General features: G+C 39.7%; 1 protein-coding gene across 2 annotated transcripts in view; it reads left to right on the forward strand.

Annotated features, from left to right (window-relative positions):
- The window catches only part of LOC134204838 (transmembrane protein 235-like), a 107,836-nt gene extending 87,448 nt beyond the window's left edge, over positions 1-20,388 (forward strand). The window contains exons 3-6 of one of the 2 annotated variants that reach the window (XM_062679635.1): positions 10,201-10,351; positions 10,427-10,625; positions 19,006-19,192; positions 19,293-20,388. In XM_062679635.1, coding sequence (XP_062535619.1) covers positions 10,201-10,351; positions 10,427-10,625; positions 19,006-19,192; positions 19,293-19,381 — 626 coding nt within the window. In that variant the 3' untranslated portion in view covers positions 19,382-20,388. Of the gene's footprint in view, positions 1-10,200; positions 10,352-10,426; positions 10,626-19,005; positions 19,193-19,276 lie in introns of both variants that reach the window. The other variant, XM_062679634.1, reaches the window with a different exon arrangement.
- Positions 20,389-20,450: the final 62 nt, after the last annotated feature.

Raw genomic sequence — 20,450 nt, forward strand, 5'->3', positions numbered from 1 at the left:
AGTTCACAGCATTTTCAGTACTGGGCAACCTTGTCGCGACTGATGGACCGGGTTCTAGGTGGCAGTGAACTGGAACCAAACGTGTTTGTTTATCTCGATGACATCATCGTGATAAGCAACACGTTTGAGGAGCACCTGGATAGGCTTAAACAATTGGCAGCCAGACTACGGGAGGCGAACTTATCCATTAATTTACAAAAATCTAAGTTCTGTGTGTCTGAAGTACCGTATTTGGGGTATATTCTAAGCAAGAACGGACTCCGTCCAAACCCGGACAGAGTAGAATCCATCGTTAGTTTTGAACGGCCTAAATCTCTTCGGGCACTACGCAGATTTCTTGGAATGTGCAATTACTATAGGCGCTTTATAGCGACCTTTAGTGAAATTGTACGACCACTAACCGATCTTTTGAAAGATCATCCCAAATCGGTCAAATGGAATAATACGGCCGAAACCTCATTTGTCAGAATTAAAGAATTACTGATTAGTGCTCCAATTCTGACAAACCCCGACCTTACTAAGCCGTTTAGCATTCACTGTGACGCCAGTGATTCGGCAATAGCAGGTGTCCTGACGCAAACGTATGAAGGCATTGACAAACCCATAGCCTATTTTTCGCAGAAGCTCAGCACACCCCAATTGCGATATGCGGCCACTGAAAAAGAGGCCTTGGCGGTCTTAAGTTCCTTGGAGAAGTTCAGGTGTTATATTGAGGGGTCGCGATTCACCGTAATCACGGACGCGTCAGCTCTAACGTTTATTCTACGCAGTAGTTGGAAAACGTCCTCTCGTTTATGTCGGTGGAGTCTTGAACTCCAAATACACGACATGGAGATTAAACATCGCAAAGGGATTGATAATATTGTGCCTGATGCTCTGTCCAGGGCATGGAAGAGGGTGGAAGAGATCTGCGCCCTACCAGAGAAGTCCGATTGGTACCGCCACATGATTCATAAAGTTGAGGAAGATCCCGAATGTTTTAAGGACTTTCGTTTCGAAAACGGAATTCTTAAAAAGTTCGTTGCCAACCCTGGTGACATAGACTACCGCTTTGAGTGGAACATTTGTGTTCCTTCGAACTTAAAAGAAAAGATTTTATACGAAGAACACGATGAGGCCATTCACTTAGGCTACGAGAAAACACTGGCGAAGATACGCAAGCGATACTACTGGCCCAATATGGCTAAAGAAATAAAGGCTTACATTCAGAAGTGCACTATCTGCCAAGAAAGCAAGCCCAGTAATCATTCCCAACATCCGGTCATGGGACAGCAAAGAGTGACCACCAAGCCCTTCCAAATAAATGCTCTGGATTATATTCAATCCCTACCTCGAAGTAAGACAGGAAACTGTCACCTTCTGATAGTAATGGATCTGTTTTCCAAGTTTAGTTTGCTGTTCCCAGTCCGAAAGATTTCCACTCAATCTGTAATAAAAATCCTCGAAGAGAGTTGGTTTCGTCGTTATGGTGTTCCTGAGTGTCTGATATCAGATAATGCTTCGACCTTTCTCTCAAAAGAATTTAAAGCTCTTTTGGAAAAATACCGGATCCAACACTGGGCCAACTCAAGACACCACAGCCAAGCCAACCCTGTAGAGAGGTTGAATAGAACCGTCAACGCATGTGTCCGAACGTATGTAAGAATGGATCAAACTCTATGGGATAGTAGGATTTCTGAAGTGGAACATGTTCTAAATACAACTCCGCACAGTTCGACAGGGTTTTCCCCATATAAAATTGTATTCGGGCATGAAGTCGTAGGTAGAGGAGACGAACACCGGGTGGACAGGGATGTGATAGATGTTTCGGATGAGAAAAGGTTGGAAAACAAAGTTAGAATTGACCAATTTATTAGAGATTTAGTTATCAGGAATCTAGAAAAACAATACAAGAAAAACTCACAACATTACAATTTACGTCGTCGAAAACTAGCCCCAGTCTATGCAGTCGGCCAAAAAGTATTCAAAAGAAACTATAAGCAGTCCTCCGCAATAGGCAAATTTAATGCCAAACTAGCACCATGCTACGTCCCTTGTACGGTCAAAGCTCGGATAGGCACCAGTTCCTACGAGCTGATCGATGAGTCGGGAAAATCTCTTGGGATTTTCTCCGCCGCTGATTTGAAGCCAGGTACCTGAAATAAAAGAAAAAAGTTACGATTAATAGTAGAATCTGAAATTTTCAGATTATTTCTTCTGTTATCATAACTCTATTGGTCGCAGTTATTTGACTTCGAAAAAGTGAAATCAGAATTGCTTACATAATGTAAAACCAATTTGATAAAAAATCCGCGAAAAAAAAAAATTAAATTTCGTTTCGTTTCGAAAAATTTCGAATTAAATGAATCTTGATTTCGTATCGTTTCGAAGTCTCGAAAGTAAATCTATATTTCGTTTCGTTTCGATCCGAATCAACATAGACATTTTGAATTTCGTTTCGTTTCGTTAGGAAAAAGTGTGTTATCGCATACCCTTAGATATTAGCATTTCCATATAATTGTAAATCGTTTAACTTCACGTAGAAGTAACACACACAAAATCATTAATTTAATATAGGGGAAGTGCACCGGTTTTGGCCAACTTAGTGCCTAATTTGGCCAACCCTGAAAAATACATATTTTTCCAAAATAATCGATCAGTTCAAAGCAGGGTTGAAGCATGATGGATATATCTCTTGTTGGAACTAATAAAACCCTTGCGAATTGCTTTATTTTTGGAGTTATTCGCAAAATTAGGAAATTTAGGAAAATTAGGAACATGGCCAAAACCGGTACAGTTCCCCTATTTGAAATTCTCGTAGCGATTCCTTATTAATCAGTTTCATCATGAGTACTTCGGGGTGGTGGTTTAGCAATTCTTCAAGACAACTCCTCCAAAAATGTTTATTTGAGAAGCTCCAAGAGTTTTATTGAAAATCTCTAAACCGTTTTCCAAAATTCAAGATGAAATAACCTCCGTCTGTCCAGAAAAATGCGATTAAATAAAATCATGATGCAATGCTTATGTTACACGTTATTGATAAGAGGCAACGTTTTCGGCAAACTCAAAACAAAAGAAATAATAGAGGAAATACTCTCAGAGTCGTAAAACAATTAAAATTACCCCCACTGCGTATTGGATGACATTCTTGTTTGTTTTTACTAAGTTTTGTATGCAGGAGACACTTTTATATCAGACAAACACACTTTTCGAGGATAAATTTAAAATATTTCTGGAAGAAATTCATTAATTTTTTCGTGAATGAATTCAGAAGACTTTTTTTGGAAGTCCAGCAAAAAGTCAGAAAATTCTGAGAATTTCTAAACCATTTTATCCACCAAGCAATATTCGTGCTTTTCTAAATCCATTAAAAATGGTAAAAAACATGTAAGAAAAGTCAATATACAATATAAACAGTTGTTCAGCTTGAAAAGGATACAACGGTCAATCCGCCATGACAACGATCAGTACGTACCCAACCAAACAATACTTCGTTGAACCACTTCTGTCCTTCAAACTGCAACCGATTGCACCATCATCCGTTACACTCGTAGACACAAATTCTTCATTAAGTCAAAATCAACAACATAAAGCAGCCCAAAATAAAGGAAAACAAACGGTGAACTTGGAACTACATTTATTTCTCCCCGTGAACTCGACAACCCGTCCGTCTAACCGCGAACTTTTTCTCAACCATCGTCGAGATTAATTCCACCGTTCCGTTCCGGTGCGTTGCATATATCCACTGACTGACGGACGGCAACGCTAATTCACGATTTTGCGCCGCAATCATTTCAATCATCCGAGGTACAAATACAAACCGGCGCAAAATTGCCTTTCCCAGCGAAACCCTAGATCTGATGCCCACTGCATTGCAGCAGGGTTTCGCCGCAATTTTGGTCCATGTTTACTTTCCGTCGGTTCGTTATCGTAGGTGAATAATTAGTATTGAGGTTTTTTTCACCAATTTACTCTATCTGTCTATAAATTGATAAAATGATAATCATTTTCACAACTGATCAAGATTAGAACCCAGGCGTCATCAGGGTGCTGCATGTATGGTCTTGCTTTGCATATTACTAGTGAAGAAATATCCTTGAATTGCTTGGTAGATCGAGAGCATGATCATAGCCCTAACTGCGTATCGCGCGCAGGCAGTACCCAAAGCGTATCAAAGTCGGACCAAAAAATTACATCACTGTTTCTTCAGCGCGGTCCAGTCCACCGTATCCGCAGGCCGGGTGGAATCTATAGGCAAGTCACTGTGACCGCATCGGTTAGCGAAGGCTGCTGGAAGAACCTATAATAGAGATGCACGCTTGGTTGCTCACGCAGTTGAAACACTTGAGCTTGCGGAGAAGAATTCAGACCAAAAACGTGATCAATTTTACCAATAACGGTCGATAGCAGACAAACAGATGTAACAATCTGAAAATTTCGTTAATTATGTTTATTATTGCAACAAATGAAATCAATGACAATAATTGGATTTTTTTTTCTAGTGGCTTGTTGTACTGACACTGAGAGGCTATCATTTTATTTCGAAGAATGGGTTTACGTTAGTTTCAACATCAACTGATGGAGAAAACTCGTACTATCACATACATACTGTGATTTTCTTAGGATGATTTTTTTTTGTAATTTTGTAATCTGTTTGTATTTGATCGTGGCCAAAAATCGCGAAGCAATTTACATTTTGCATTTTCCCAAGCATTTCCTCTAGGTCATCGGCAAAGCCTGGTGCATTGGTTTACACCGCTTCCCGTTTCTCTTCAAATACAACACAAAAAATGATTAGAAGAAAGGTTCAAGAAAGAGAACGATGATGGGGAAATTAATTAGCTTTCTTTGCAGTAGCTCTGTTCGAATTAATTTCCACTCATTTAAATTTTCCGCTTTTGTTTTTTTTTCGTATGCGAATGAGTAGAGGTAAAATAAATATGAAGTAGAAAATTACAATGTTCATTATGGATGCGCTTGGCCACAAAGTGAAGAAAAATATAATAACGTAACAGAACTTCTGCCTCGCCAAAGGAAGAATAAAAATGTTTTTTCAACTCGATTGAAAATAGGGCAAATACTGTAAATCGTTTGCGTATTTTGGGGATAATGAAAACTTTATCTCAACACATTTACCAGTAAACATAAACAAACTTATAATTCATCATATGACACTGCGCAACACTGGATCGCACCAAGGATGTTAGTGATCATTTAGTAATTTGCGTTCGATCATTTAGTAATTTGTCAATAGCTCTTTCCAGAAGCGGTATTTCAAAATGTGTTGTATGGTGGACTTCTAGTGCGAAGGTTATTCTACAACTCTACCTAATGGTTCGTTGTTTGAACTTCATTAGTAACGGAGTTATAGCTATAGTTTCAGTAACTAAGACTAAATGATGACCAAATTTCAATCATTTAGTTTAAGTTACTGCAACTAGCGCTATAACTCCGTTATTAGTTGAATTCTAACAACAAACCATTAGAAAGAGTTGTAGAGGGCTCTTCGCACTAGAAGTCCACCATACAACACATTTTGAAATTCCGCTTCTGGAATGACAAACTACTAAATAATCGAACGCAAATTACTGAATGATCGAAAACATCCTTGGATCGCACTTCAAGATGAAACCAAAAATGTACTGAGGTTTGGGGTTTCTAGTGATCCCTGGTGAAAGAAATGGAACGCGGCTTAAAAATCTAAAATGCAAGCTTGTATGGAAAGTAAGGGATGTCCATGCCAAGAGAGATATCAAACGTGGCTAGTTGAACATTAATTGTCTAACTTGCGAGTGTCAACCCGGCACTGCATTCATGTTTCTTCAGTATCTTCGTTGTTTTTTCAATTGATGTTGATTCTGCTTTTTTACGAGAATTAAGCTTTAAACAATCTTATAATCGTTACAGGCATGGCATAGTAAATATTCCTACAGATGTTCTAGGTTCTCCAAATTATCCTGGAGCTTAGATCATTTGGTCTTCTAGGTAAACTACTTCTAAAATGGAATAGAAATTAACTGATTATGTCCATACAGGCTCACAGAGCCCAAGGGTATTATTTACAACTAGTTTATTTGTGGACGCAGTGTTTTGTGGCAAGTATTTTTTTTTGTTCGATATAAACGGCTCAATAATTCATGCATTAAAAAAATCAAAATTTTCAACGTTTGTTGTCTGTGATTTTTTTTTCATAAAATGCTGTGTCTAATTGTCTAAGGTCGTCACTGGATTTGTTTTCTGCATCTGATAGTAAAAAAGAACTGAAGTGTCAAATATATTATTTTTTGTGAGAATTTCCCCGCGTGCTGCGTCTGGTTGGCTAGCCACCGGACAGACAAACAGAGCTATTTTATATAGTATTCAGTTGGGGAAGGGTCGTTTGGCCGAAACCCATTCGGTCGAAAGCCGTTTGGTCGAATGCCACTAGGCCGAACAAACCATTAGGCCGAAACTCATCTGGCCGAAAGTCATTTGGCTGGAAGGGTCATTTGGCCGAAAGGGTCATTTGGCCTAAAGGATGGTTTGGCTGAAAGGGTCGTTTGGTCCAATAAGTCATTTGAAAAGTGTAATTTCTCACTTTCACTTTCTCACAAGAGATATATCTCACTTCTCACCCTTCATTATTCTCTTCTCACTGTAAAAAGTGAGACGTCTCAATTATCCCTGCTCGCTGAAAAAGTGAGAAGCGCAAAGTGAGTAATGAGATTACTCACTACTCACTTCTCGCTCCCCTTTTCTACAGTGAGAAGAGAGAAATAAGGAGTGAGAAGTGAGACGTCTCACTATTCACTTATCATTTCTTGCTGTAAAAAGCGAGAAGCGCGAAGTGAATAGTGAAACGTCTTACTACTCACTTCCCGTTCCTCATTTTTACAGTGAGAGTGAGAAATGAGAAATGAGAATTGAGACGTCTTACTCCTGATTTCTCACTTTTCAAATGACCTATTTGGTCAAATGTCTTATTCGGCCTAATAACCCTTTCGGCATAATTACCCTTTCGGACAAGTGACCAATACGACCAAACGACGCTTTCAGCCAAACGACCAAATGCCCTTTTCGGCCAAATGATCCTTTCGGTCAAATGTCTTATTCGGCCAAATGTCCTATTAAGCCTAATGACCTTTTCGGCCAAACCACCCTTTCGGCCAAATGATCCTTTGGGCCAAATGACCCTTTCGGCCAAACGACTCTTTCGGATTAACGACCCTTTCGGTCAAAAGAACCTTTCGGCCACACGACCCTTTCGGCCAAATGATTTTCGGCCTAATGGTCTACTTGGCCAAATGGTATATTCGGCCTAGTGACCTAGTGGCCTAGCGGCCAACTTTTGGCCTAGTGGTATTCAGCCAAATGGGTTTCGGCCAAACGACCCTTCCCCGTTCTAGATCAGTTGCTCTCAGCATGCATACTTTTATGGACTGCATAGCTATTTTTGAATCACTTGCCATAAGACTTCGTTCATCAGGACCCCAAACTTTGGTTAATTTTTGGTTACATCTTTAAGCACCACGAGCTAGTGCAGTAATTAGTTAGACAATTTCTATACTGATCAACTTCTTCAGACTGACCAATCCCTGGACTCCATACAAACTTTAGTTTTGGATTCAAAAGCCGCATTGGAACATGGCTTTGCAATCCAAAACCAAAGTTGGTATAAAGTCCTGGAGATGTTTTGTCCAAAATGGTCAGTTTTAAAAAATCTCATTTTTATCTTTCTTGGGCCGCGCTTCAAGACTCAACCAAAAAGTTTGTAGTCCTTTATGATCGGTAGTGAAGATTTTTTTCGACTTTGCGGCTTTTTGCCTTTCTCGTATACTAAGTATACGTAAAGGCTATATGTTCGCTCCAGAAACAAACTTTTTATAGAAGGCTCGGAGACCCATAGTGTTATATACCAATCAACTCAGCTCGACGAATTGAGGTGATGTCTGTGTGTGTGTGTGTGTGTGTGTGTGTGTGTGTGTGTGTGTGTGTGTGTGTGTATGTGCGCACCAAAAGAGCAAAAAGTTTAGCTCATTTTTTTTGCACTTACCCTCAACGCAACAGGTTGCATTCGACGCAGTATACTGCCCCATTGTTTCCTATTGAAAATTGGCCGATTCGGACTATGGGCTTAGAAGTTATGGCCAAAATACTTTTCCTCATAAAAAAGCGCGTAAAAAAGTCTAGCTCACTTTTAATGCACTTACCCTAAACGGATTTCCTCACAGCAGGCTGCATTCGACGCAGTTTCTTGCTCCATTGTTTCCTATTGGAAATTGGACGGATCGGACAATGGGCTTGGTAGTTATGGCCAAAATACTTTTTCTCATAAAAAAGCGCGTAAAAAAGTCTAGCTCACTTTTAATGCACTTACCCTAAACGGATTCCCTCACAACAGGATGCATTCGACGCAGTATACTGCCCCATTGTTTCCTATTGAAAATTGGCCGATTCGGACTATGGGCTTAGAAGTTATGGCCAAAATACTTTTCCTCATAAAAAAGCGCGTAAAAAAGTCTAGCTCATTTTTAATGCACTTACCCTGAACGGATTCCCTCACAACAGGATGCATTCGACGCAGTATACTGCCCCATTGTTTCCTATTGAAAATTGGACGGATCGGACAATGGGCTTGGTAGTTATGGCCAAAATACTTTTTCTCATAAAAAAGCGCGTAAAAAAATCTAGATCACTTTTAATGCACTTGCCCTGAACCGATTTCCTCGCAACAGGTTGCATTAGACGCAGAATCTTGTCTCATTATTTCCTATTGAAAATTGACGATGGGCTTAGAAGTAATGCCCAAAATACTATTTTTTTTACCGCACGAGAAAGGCATCATCACCGCTAGGTGGATTAATCTGGGTTTTTTCTTTTCTTTTTGACTTTGGAATCCAAAACGAAGGTTTGTTTGAAGTCCTGGAGATGATTAGTCCAGAAAGAATTGGTCAGTTTTGAAAAAAAATATTTTTTCTCTCTCTCCCGGACCGTGCTGCAAGATGTTGGTTTGGAGTCCCGGAGATGATTAACCCAGAAAGAATTGATCTGTTTTGAAAAATCTCGCTTTTTTCGTTCTCGCGCTTCAAGATGCGTTTCGGGCCGCGCTTCAAGATGCAATCAATAATTAAGTGAATTATGTGGTCTCTTATTGCAAACCAAAACGAAAGTTTGTTTGGTGTCCTGGAGATGATAAGTCGAATAAAACATCAGTTTTGAAAATTCTCATTTTTCTCTTTCCTGGACCGCGCTTCAAGATGCAATAAAAAATTAACTGAATTTTGGGGCTCCTCATGATGGGTAGTAAACATTTTGTTTTGGAAGAAATTGGAACGCGGCTTTGCAATCTAAAACGAAAGTTTGTTTGGTGTCCTGGAGATGATTAGTCCAGACGGAACTTTTGTCTTCGTTTTCGTTCCATTTTTCTCAAAGATTTTTTTACTACCGATCAAAAGGGACCACAAATTCTAGTTGATTTTTTATTGCTTGAAGCGCGGCCAGAAAAAGGAAAAATGATATTTTACAAAACTAATCACTTGTCATAAGACGAGTTAATACAATCCCATTGAATTCCAATTCAAACTAATCAATTCCTTCTGGACTAATCATCTCGGGGACTCCGGTCAAATATTGGTTTTGGATTGCAAAGCTGCGTTCCATTTTTTTCAAAAAAAAAAATCATTATCGAATATCGATCATTACCGATAATGATCATTGAATGAAAAAAAACAACCAAAATCATAGCAGAAATATTATTTCTAATCGATGTTGATTATTGATTACGATGCATGATTCACCATATTGAATTTCAATGCCAGTCTTTATTGATTAATTTCCTATCAATTTCCTCTAAATTCAGTGTTGAAAGTGTCGGTGTGATAGATTATAAAATTCTATACTTTTTCGATCTCACGCTCGACAAAGCAAAGCAGGCAAAAAGATCCCTAAGTACGTTGATCAAATTGAAGTTGACGTTCAAAATTTAGTTCAAAATCATACCTACCTTTAATTATTTTTATGATTAACCAAAAACACATCAATAATAACTCCAGCCAATAATTTGACAATATTATTGAAATCAATTTAGGTGAGGATGCACAGTTCTTCATTACAGAAGCGGAAACTACTATTTTCGGTATATAAATATTGTTTATACTGTTTATGTTTTTCTTTAAATCATTTTCTCCAACAACATTGGAAATATATTTAACATTTTTTCGATCATCTTTTCTCTAATTTCAGTTCAAATCTACCTCTCACCGGTAGAAACCCACTGTTCCAATATCGACTACTTCCCCCAGACCGAGGAGGATAAGTCATCACCAGGCTTCAACGAGGACATCATGGCTCGTCTACATCTGGCCCGTTCCGTCATTGCCGCCTTTATTCTCAGGTTCCTCCTTTAAACCCCCAAATTAGCGTTCTACAAACTTGCATGTTTCCTAACGCACCCTCCATCTGATTTTAGCTTCGTTGCCATCTTTTGTGCCTTCTGGACCGGACTGTCTGGCTGCTGGAAACGATCAGCCGGTGCCATCACGGCTACAGCCATTCTGATGTTGACAGCCTGTTTACTCGCCGCCGGGGCCATGGGACTGTGGCACACGGTGGAGTTCTTCGAGAAGGAGAAGGTCGTCGGCGATGACTACTACCAGAGCTGGACAACGGTGAGTAATGGTTCAATTCTATGGGTGAAGAGATTTGAGGTTTCGAGTACAACTTAAATGGAATGGACCGATTAGTACGCCTGAGAGGGATTGCGCTAATAAGCCGCTACATGGGCACCAGGCAAAGAAAACAGAAATTAAAACACTTGCAAAATTCTCATCTGGTTAGATATATTTAATATGCGGATATTTTCAATACATCGAGAAGATCCATATAGTGTTCTTCTTCTTCTTCTATGGCTCTACATTCCAACTGGAACTTGGCCTGCTTTTCAACTTATTCTATTACAATTTCCGCAGTTATTAATTGAAAGCTTTTCTATGCCCGAAATTGCATGATAATGTATTTTGTGTGGCAAGTACAGCGGAAACACTATGCCCAGGGTGTCGAGAAAGTTTTCAACCCGAAAACATCCTGGACCGGACCGAGAATCGAACTCGCCATCTGCGGATTGGTAAACCTACGCCTTTGCTTGCAAGCTACTGGTGACTGAAGATTCATAAAGTACGCCATGCAAAAATGGCTATTTTCAACCCTCGTTTTTTAATATTTATGGAGCATCACGCTCCTCGAACCCTCCTTTTCCCCGTGACGAAGTATGTTAGGTGGGTGCTTATTAGGAAAACCCATAATAAATTTCTCTTTTGCTGTACCTGTACCATCGACTCGTGATTGAAAAAAATCTAGATTACATATGCTTTGCATTTGAATCAATCAATCAAACGTAAAACAAAGCTTACTGTCAAGTATATGAACAGGACACGATAAATTGTTTATAAATTTATTACTTTGAACCCCCTTTAATTTATTGATTTCTTCTGGAATGGACGGATTTCGGTGCTGGACAAATCAACAAACAGATAATGTCCGCAAGTTGTATTCCCGGAATTTATCAAGGATTTGTCGCAGAGTCAACATCTGGTCCGTTGTTAATCGTCCTGCTCGAAAACCACTTTAATATTCGCCGATAAAGGTCTCCGCAAACGGATGCATTCTTCTAAACAGACTACGGGAGATTAGCTTGTAGGCATTATTCTTCTTCTTCTTATTGGCATTACTTCCCCACACTGGGACAGACCCGTCTCGCAGCTTAGTGTTCATTAAGCACTTCCACAGTTATTAACTGCGAGGTTTCTAAGCCAGGTTACCATTTTTTTGCATTCGTATATAATGAGGCTAGCACGATGATACTTTTATGCCCAGGGAAGTCGAGACAATTTCCAATCCGAAAATTGTCTAGACCGGCACCGGAAATCGAACCCAGCCACCCTCAGCATGGTCTTGCTTTGTAGCCGCGCGTCTTACCGCACGGCTAAGGAGGGCCCCTAAATAGGCATTATTGAGGACTGATATACCTCGATATCTAGCACAAACGAGTCTGTGCCCTTTCTTGTAGATAAGGACATATGATGTCATCAATCCAGCTCGAAGGCATTTCTTCTCTCTCCCAAATCATTTCAATAACTTGATGGATTTTTTCGTTCAGCTGGTCACTCCCAACTTTCAGAAGCTCGGCCGGGATTCCGTCCTTCCAGCGGCCTTACCGTTATTTGGCTCGTCTAACGTCGCCTCTAATCTCTTTGAGCACACGTCTATTGAACTGTGTATCTGTAAATGTAAAATTACCAGCAACATAAAACCAGAAAACGTAACCAGAACAGTATCGATGGACCGCTTACAATCGTGGGGGATATCTGTCCTCAATGATATCAAACTTTTTGAACACTTTTGACCTTTCGGGTCCAAAATACAACCATTCTTTTTGCATTAGGAAGAAACTCTTACATGCGAGCGTCACACCACACAGAATTGTGATCCTTAAGATCTACAACGCAGAGGAAGAATATATTGAATGTTGGCGTCCCACCACGCAAAATTGTGATCCACAATAATATTGTTCTTCTTGTAGACGTTCCACTTACGCAGAACTACGATCATTCTAATCCACACTAACAACATTTTTCTTGCGGGCGTCTCACCACGCAGAATTGTGATCATTAAGATTCACAACAACACTATTCTTCTTGCGGGCGTCCCACCAACGCAGAGGAAGAATCTATTGAATGCGGGCGTCTCACCAAGCAGAATTGTGATCATTACGATCTTCAACAACGGAGGTCACCGCAGCCGACCCGCAACGTTTTTGTTGTCGGGGTGAGCATGGTGTTCACTGCATCACAGTAATCTCTACTGCAGCTGCTGGTTTTGTTTTCACATAAACCAATCTATGTATGTATGTATGTTTGTTAACTACTTCTGAATCACTTGACCAATATCAACCAAATGTGGAACACACATTCACTATCTTCAAAGGAGGTGGGACGGACATTGGAACAAGAGGGGAGGGTAAGGGGAAGGGAAACTCTTTAGAAAACAGTAAAATCGAACACTTATTCTTTGTCATGAGACGATTATATAATAGATGGGAGGGTCAAAGGAGAAAGGAAGGAGGGACATGTTAATGACACGAACGTTTTTACATACCTGTTAAACGCAACATTTAAACCAAATTTGGGACACGTACACGTACAGGTGGTTACGTGGCGTGTGGTATATTATTTAGAAAACTACCACTTCAGTAAAACTTCTGAGCCCCTTGACCGATATTCTTAAATATTGGGACGGGAGGTGTAAAGAAAGAGTAAGGTGCGTGAAATTTAGCATCAATACGTCAGGCGTGAAAAACGTAAGGCATAATGTACGATAGGCTTATCGGGCGTTGGGCATACTTCAAATTTCCCAAAATAAACATTTTCCTGGAAATAAAATATCCCCGAAAATAATATTTTCCGCAAGTATCATATCCTTGAAAACATTTCCCGAATATGACATTTCACCGAATATGACATTTCCCCGAATATGACATTTCCCCGACGGTTCAATGACACTAACCCAAATGCCACTGCCCCGAATGTCACAACACAACCCCTAACGCCAGTACCCAGAAAGGTCACTATTTTTAAAGGTTTCTATTTTCAACTTCATTATTGAAACGCAATCTAATAAAGTATTTAAGTGAGCGAGAAAGTGAGTACATGTTTTTTTTAACAAATTTGGGGGAAACAATTTGACAAATTCGGGGTAAGGTCATTCAGGGTAATGATAATTCGGGGTAGTGACCATTCGGAGTAACGGGTTATTCGGGGCAATAGCCTTTCGGGGTACTGGCGTTCGGGTTAGTGACATTCGGGTTAGTGACATTCGGGTTAGTGACATTCGAAGCAGTGCCATAGAATCTTTCCCGAATATTACAATTCCCCGAATATGACATTTCCCCGAATATGACAATTCCCCGAATACGACAATTCATCGAATATGACAATTCCCCGAATATGACAATCCCCGAATATGACATTTCCCCGAATATGACATTTCCCCGAATATGACAGCTCCCCGAATATGAAAATTCCTCGAAAATGACACTTCTCCAACTATGACTATTCCCCGAATATGACATTTCCCCGAATATGACAATTCCCCGAATATGACATTTCCTCGAATATGACAATTCCCCGAATATGACAATTCCCCGAATATGACATTTCTCCGAATATGACAATCCCCGAAAATGACATTTCCCCGAATATGACAATTCCCCGAATATGACATTTTCCCGAATATGACATTTACCCGGATATGATAATTCCCCGAATATGACATTTCCCCGGATATAACAATTCCCCGAATATGACAATTCCCCGAATATGACATTTCCCCGAATATGACAATTCCCCGAATATAACATTTCATCGAATATGACAATCCCCGAAAATGACATTTCCCCGAATATGACATTTTCCCGAATATGACATTTACCCGGATATGATAATTCCCCGAATATGACATTTCCCCGAATATGACATTTCCCCGAATGTGACATTTCCTCCAATATGACAGCTCCCCGAATATGACAATTCCTCGAAAATGACACTTCTCCAACGATTGTACGACAATTCCCCGAAAACCAATTCCCCGAATGCAATTTTCCCGAATGCAATTTCCCTGAATGTAACAATTCCCCGAATGTAATTTCCTGAATGTAATAATTCTGAATGTAACATTTTCCTGAATGTAACAAATCCCCGAAAACAAAGTATTTTTTGCCAACACATAATTGTCATCGACCATAAGCGCCCGAACAGAGCAGCGTTCAAAGATTTGTTCTAGAGTGTCTCTTTGGAAATACCGAACATGATCAAATCTTTCGATAGTATTGTATGCCCTTGATCTTCCTTTAAATTATAAAGATATTAGAATAAAGTGTTTTCCTATTCATTTTTTTTTTCTAAAATAGTCGAACAAAGGCTGAATTTCTTTGATGGAGTAGAATCGCGAACAGAAATTCCGATCGAAAGCATCATGGTCAAAATTTGTGAAATCAAACTCCTGTCATATGTAAGGTCCATCCCTTCTTAAGAAGTTGCTGCCCGAGCAGCACAAGTCAGGCAAAAATGGTTGCAGCAACTTCATTGTAATAAAGTCCGGTTACATGTGAGTTGCAGTTACCTACGTGGAACATGTGTGCTGCTGGGGTGTAATCGTGGATATGAATCCTCAAAAAATAATAATGCGTCTGCCCGGAATAAGGCAATGGTGAATGTCATCCCTTCTTTAAAAATAATGCATCTACTCGGAATAACGCAATGGATTAATTTGATCTCTACTCTGGAAGTAGGTGTTTCCCAAAAGTAATGAAGAAGTGAATGTTATTTCTTCTTTTTATATCTACCTGGTCTAAGGAAACGGTAGTTGTGATCTATTCATTAGAATTAGGCGTTAGCTTGAAATAAGCCAGAATAGAATGAAATTACCTTTTCAGAAGAAGGAATTTGCCTGCAATAAGGTAATGATAGACGAGAGAAGAAGAAGGTAATGATAAACGTAGTCTCTTCTTTTGATGTAGACGAGTTTGGCCGGAATAGTTATGATATATGAGATCGCATCTGACAATAAATATCAATTATATACCCGAAAAAAAAATTATCGAATTAATCGACGTGTTCATTTAAAGAAGGCAATATCCCCTCAATTGTCCTTATACTGCGAAGACGCGATCATTTAAGAAAGGCATTATCTCCTTTCTTCACTTTACTCCAGGCAACTCAGGTCTTCAATTGAAGAAGGGTCCATCTACCCTCATTTTCCTATATCGGGCAATCGTGTTCATTTTAAAAAGGCATTAAAACTCGTCTTCTTCTAAAACCGGGCGAAGCAATTATCAATAAAAAAAACATTATCCCTTTCCTTCGACTTATACCGGAAAACGCATTGATTTTCTTCCTTTATCTCTATTCTCCTTCCTCATTTTTCCATTCTCTCTTCCTACATCTCACTTCGAATTTCGTCCTCTCTCGCTCCTAACTCACACTTCTCGCATCATATTTTTCACTTCTCACTTCTTACTATGTACTTCCTTCTCATTTCTTACGTTTCACTTCTCACTTCTCATGTCTCACTTCTCACTTTCCACTACTCACAACTCACAACTCACTTTTCACTACTCACTTCTTACTTCTCGCTTCTCACTTCTCACATCTCACATTTCTCTTCTCATTTCTCACTTCTCATTACTCACTTTTCATTTCTCACTTTTCATTACGTTCTTCTCACTTTTCACTACTCACTTTTATTTCTCACTTCTTACTTCTCATTCGCCCTAATGACGGTTCGGCATAATGGTCTTCGGCCCAATGACCAACAATTTATTTATTTTTTTACAATTATTAAGCAAATGGTCCCGCGATCCTTACGTTTGTTGCAGCTCAAAATTATGTCGAAAGCCAATTATGCGAATTTATGTAAAACGACGCAGATTTCTTTTTCAGTTTTAGTTTTATATGCACTATGGAAAAAATTCGGGGAAATGTTGCATTCGGGGAAATGTTGCATTCGGGGAATTGTTACATTCGGGGAAATGTTACGTTCGGGGAATTGTTATTCGGGGAAATTTCATTCGGGGAAATTGCATTCGGGGAATTGGTTTTCGGGGAATTGTCGTACAATCTTCTCCAACTATGACTATTCCTCGATTATGACATTTCCCCGAATATGACAATTCCCCGAATATGACATTTTCCCAAATATAACATTTAACTGAATATGATAATTCAGGACAGTTTCGGTAAACATCTTTTTCTCGGTAATATAATTTCCTAACAAGAATTTATTTCTTCTACCTTCTTTCAATCATTGGATGTTCTCTAACCAATATTTTGACTTTCTCATCAACTGAGGAAGTATCAACAACAAAACACGATAACTACGTTTATCAACTGGTTTTAGCGAAATCAAATTGTCAATTTCAACAGCTGCGAAATCAAACTGACAATCGCGGTTAAGACCGGGTACATACAGCTAGCACAGACAAATAGACATAACACATGGAACATTCACTCATAAAATTCATCGCCGTGCAAACACTAATGAAATCTGTTGTTTTCACTTAGTTGGGCAAATCACGAACCAGATGGCGTTAGTGAGCAAACGTCAAACTCGAGCAAATGCGATGCGCGCGCCACTTGTGACCGATTGGCCAACTAATGATAATTTAAAATGACCAGTAAATCAGTGTTTTGCTGTTTTGATCACTTTCTTGAACTTCACGACAGTAGCTTACGCCTTATAGATGTCATATATATTGCAAATTTTCGTATCGAAAACATCTTAAAGCGAATTTAAGTCTGGAGAAAGGGCAAGCCCCTCGAGTACATGAATGTTTGCCTTCGCTAATCCCAGTTGTATGGATTACTTCGCGTGTATCGTTGAAACGCTAAGTTTCCAGAACCAAAATATTGAGAAAAAATAAAATAAACCAAAATTAAGAGAAAACTCTGAAACATTTTGTTTGAAAACGACAACACTGATATTATAACACAAAGGAGAAATGGGGCCAACGTGAAAGATCTACATCCTAGGCGGCTGCTAGCTTTAGCCTTGACTTGGGCCCAGGTCAGATTCCTACACCGCCACGAGCCCCTGGGTCTGCCTCTACTGCGATGTCCTGCTGGATTCCATTCCAGCGCTTGCTTGCAGATTTCGTCTCCGCTCTTTCGTAATGTGTGGCCGACCTATCTACGTTTACGCACTCGAATTTCTGTCGATATCGGTTTTGGAGCTCCTCGATGGAGCTCAGCTTTCGAGATCCAATTTTGAGGCCACCACACATGATCTTCTTGGACGGAATCCTGCATGCTGCCGTCGGAGAGTCGTATCTATTTTCTCCTGTATCCGATTTAGGATAACTTTGCACAGAACTTTGAGAACAATGCACAGTAACATGATGCCTGCCAATTGTGGCACACTGCCAGATCCTCCTTTTTTGGGGACCTTCACTAAGACGCCCTGCATCCAGTAAGCCGGAAAAGTTGCAGTGTTCCAGATATTGCAGAATAGTTGATGCAACATTTGGTCAGATAGCATGGGGTTAGCTTTGAACATCTCTGCTGAAATGCGATCGACCCCGGGAGCTTTGTTGGATTTCATGCTTCGGATGGCTGCTTCAATATCCTGCAATGATGGAGCTTCGGAGTTGACGCGAGTAATGCGTCGCACCCTTGGCGGCTCATGCTGAGATAGTGATGGTTGGTCGGTCGTCGAAACTTGAAGAAGTTGCTCGAAATGCTCGAACCAATGTTTCAGCTGATCAGTTGGGTCGGTGAGTAACTGAACTGTCGCGTCTTCCACCGGCATCCTCGGATTCATCCTTGCTCCACTCAGGTGGCGTGAGATATCGTAGAGGAGGCGTGTCCACCGTCGAAATAGTATGTTTATCGTTCACAAGTCCGGCGGTGCTGCATGAGTGATCCAGGACCATGCGAGTTCCGGAAGGTTAAGGCAAGTTGCGCAAAGATCTACGAATCTCTCACTTCCACCAATAGATTAGTGGTTTGCCGTTCCTCGGTATGGTGGTGTCGAGTGCTCGCGAAACTATTGCGATTAATGGTCAAAGGGGATGAACACATCAAAATAACTTACGCTCTCTGTATAGTTCAACTTCTTATTCAACAACAAAAAATAAACTCTTGTGATATCTTCCGATTCTTTGAATTGCTTTGAATTGCTCCCTTCATATTTGAACGTAGTTCTTATAATTTAACAAATAAATTCCAACAAAACTTAAACAACTTCATTAAAAAGCCGTTTTTAGTACTAATCTCCTTGTTTCTTTTTGAACTGTTCTTTATTTTTTCCTTTTAATGCGTTTACTAGTGATTAGCCATGTTAACTCTGAAGCATATAATAATGGAATCATTTTTAGGTTACTTCAATACTTGATGGATTGACAATTACAATAAATTCCCTATCAATATTTTTTGGTTCTTCACCCATCACTAGGTAGCTAACTTTTAAACCCACCATTACCCATATCAACACTTACAGGTTCTCCGTGACAACACCCGCATCTCGTACGATTGGTCCTACATCGTGGCCTGGGCCGGTGTGGCATCCAGTCTGTTGGCCTCTATACTGCTGTCCGGGGCGGCCGTTTGCCTTCGCGGTGAACGCGAAAAGGAAGAGCAACTGAACCTGCAATACTTGATGCCAGGTAAGTACCCAATTTCGGGCGGTTCAGGTGTTTCCGAGAGCACAACTACCGGCACAATAAGCTATCCTCTATCGCACATCGCTAACCTTCTGTCTCCGGTTTCAGTGTATCCTCAAAGCAGCCCCTTACCCCTATGGTGGTTTCCCTCAACCTCAGCTCTACCCGCAGCCATACTATCACGGATCGCAGTACGGACCGTATAACTACTAAACGCGCATCCTCTTATGATAGGCCACAGTTTAGAAATCATACACATGCGAAACAGAACAAATGCAATTTATAAGTAAAATTAAACTTTTGACTTATCTGTCCGTTATGGTTGAAATAATAAAACTTTTATTAAATTCGAAATCGAAGCGTCGCATAGGTATAAAACCGCGGAAACTGATGCGAATGAAGCCGAGAAATAGCGCTACATCTTCTCTTATCACGCGGTTTTATTTTTACTTAAAACCTGACTTTTAACAATCTCGCCCACAAGTTTCTGCTTTTGTTCTATCAATCCTGTAGAATAATTCTAGAAGACCACAATTTCCCCGTGAACGGCGAAGGGCATTCGATTTGCACGCTGAATGAGCTGTTGATTGAGCTAGGAAAACGTCAACTCACTCCTCTACATAGAACTGACTTCTCCGTTGGGTCTTCCATTTTAATATAACTTTATCTTCTTGTCTGTAATTTTACACTATTTTGTAAAATGTGTGTTTGAATGGGAAAGATTGTTCCCTTTGTGAAACAAAATAAGAACATAAGAAATAAGAGAGTTATAATGTGCCTTTTTCTTCTACCCATACTAGAATTTTCGGTTTCTTAGTTCTCTCATTGATACATTTCATACATTGTCATATATTATAAATACAAAAAAACCGGTGTCATTCTAGTTTATCTATTTTTTCTCTCTGTCTTTCTTTTTGTGTGTGTGAGATCATTTTTCTGTTTCCGGCAATGCTATTTTATTTTTGTCAATTATTTTTAAGCTTAGAATGACATTTGCTATATTTGTTTTAAGACAGCAAGAGAAATTCGAAGTTAGGACACAGACTATCAGTAAGCTCTTGGAACAGATTATTATTTGTTTATGCGAGGGCAGTAGGAGGAAACTACAGACGAAATGAACAATGCGTAATATGCAGATTTGTATTATGTATAAAAGAAGATAATTTAATACTAGATTTTAAGGAACAGGAAAGCGAAAATATATTTTAGTTATAAATCGATGGGCGGTGAGAAAACTTCTTCAAAGACGTCAAAGAGTGAACAATTCCTTTCTACTTCCTCA

Source organism: Armigeres subalbatus, unplaced genomic scaffold, assembly GCF_024139115.2.
Source record: "Armigeres subalbatus isolate Guangzhou_Male unplaced genomic scaffold, GZ_Asu_2 Contig937, whole genome shotgun sequence".
Lineage (NCBI taxonomy): Eukaryota > Metazoa > Arthropoda > Insecta > Diptera > Culicidae > Armigeres > Armigeres subalbatus.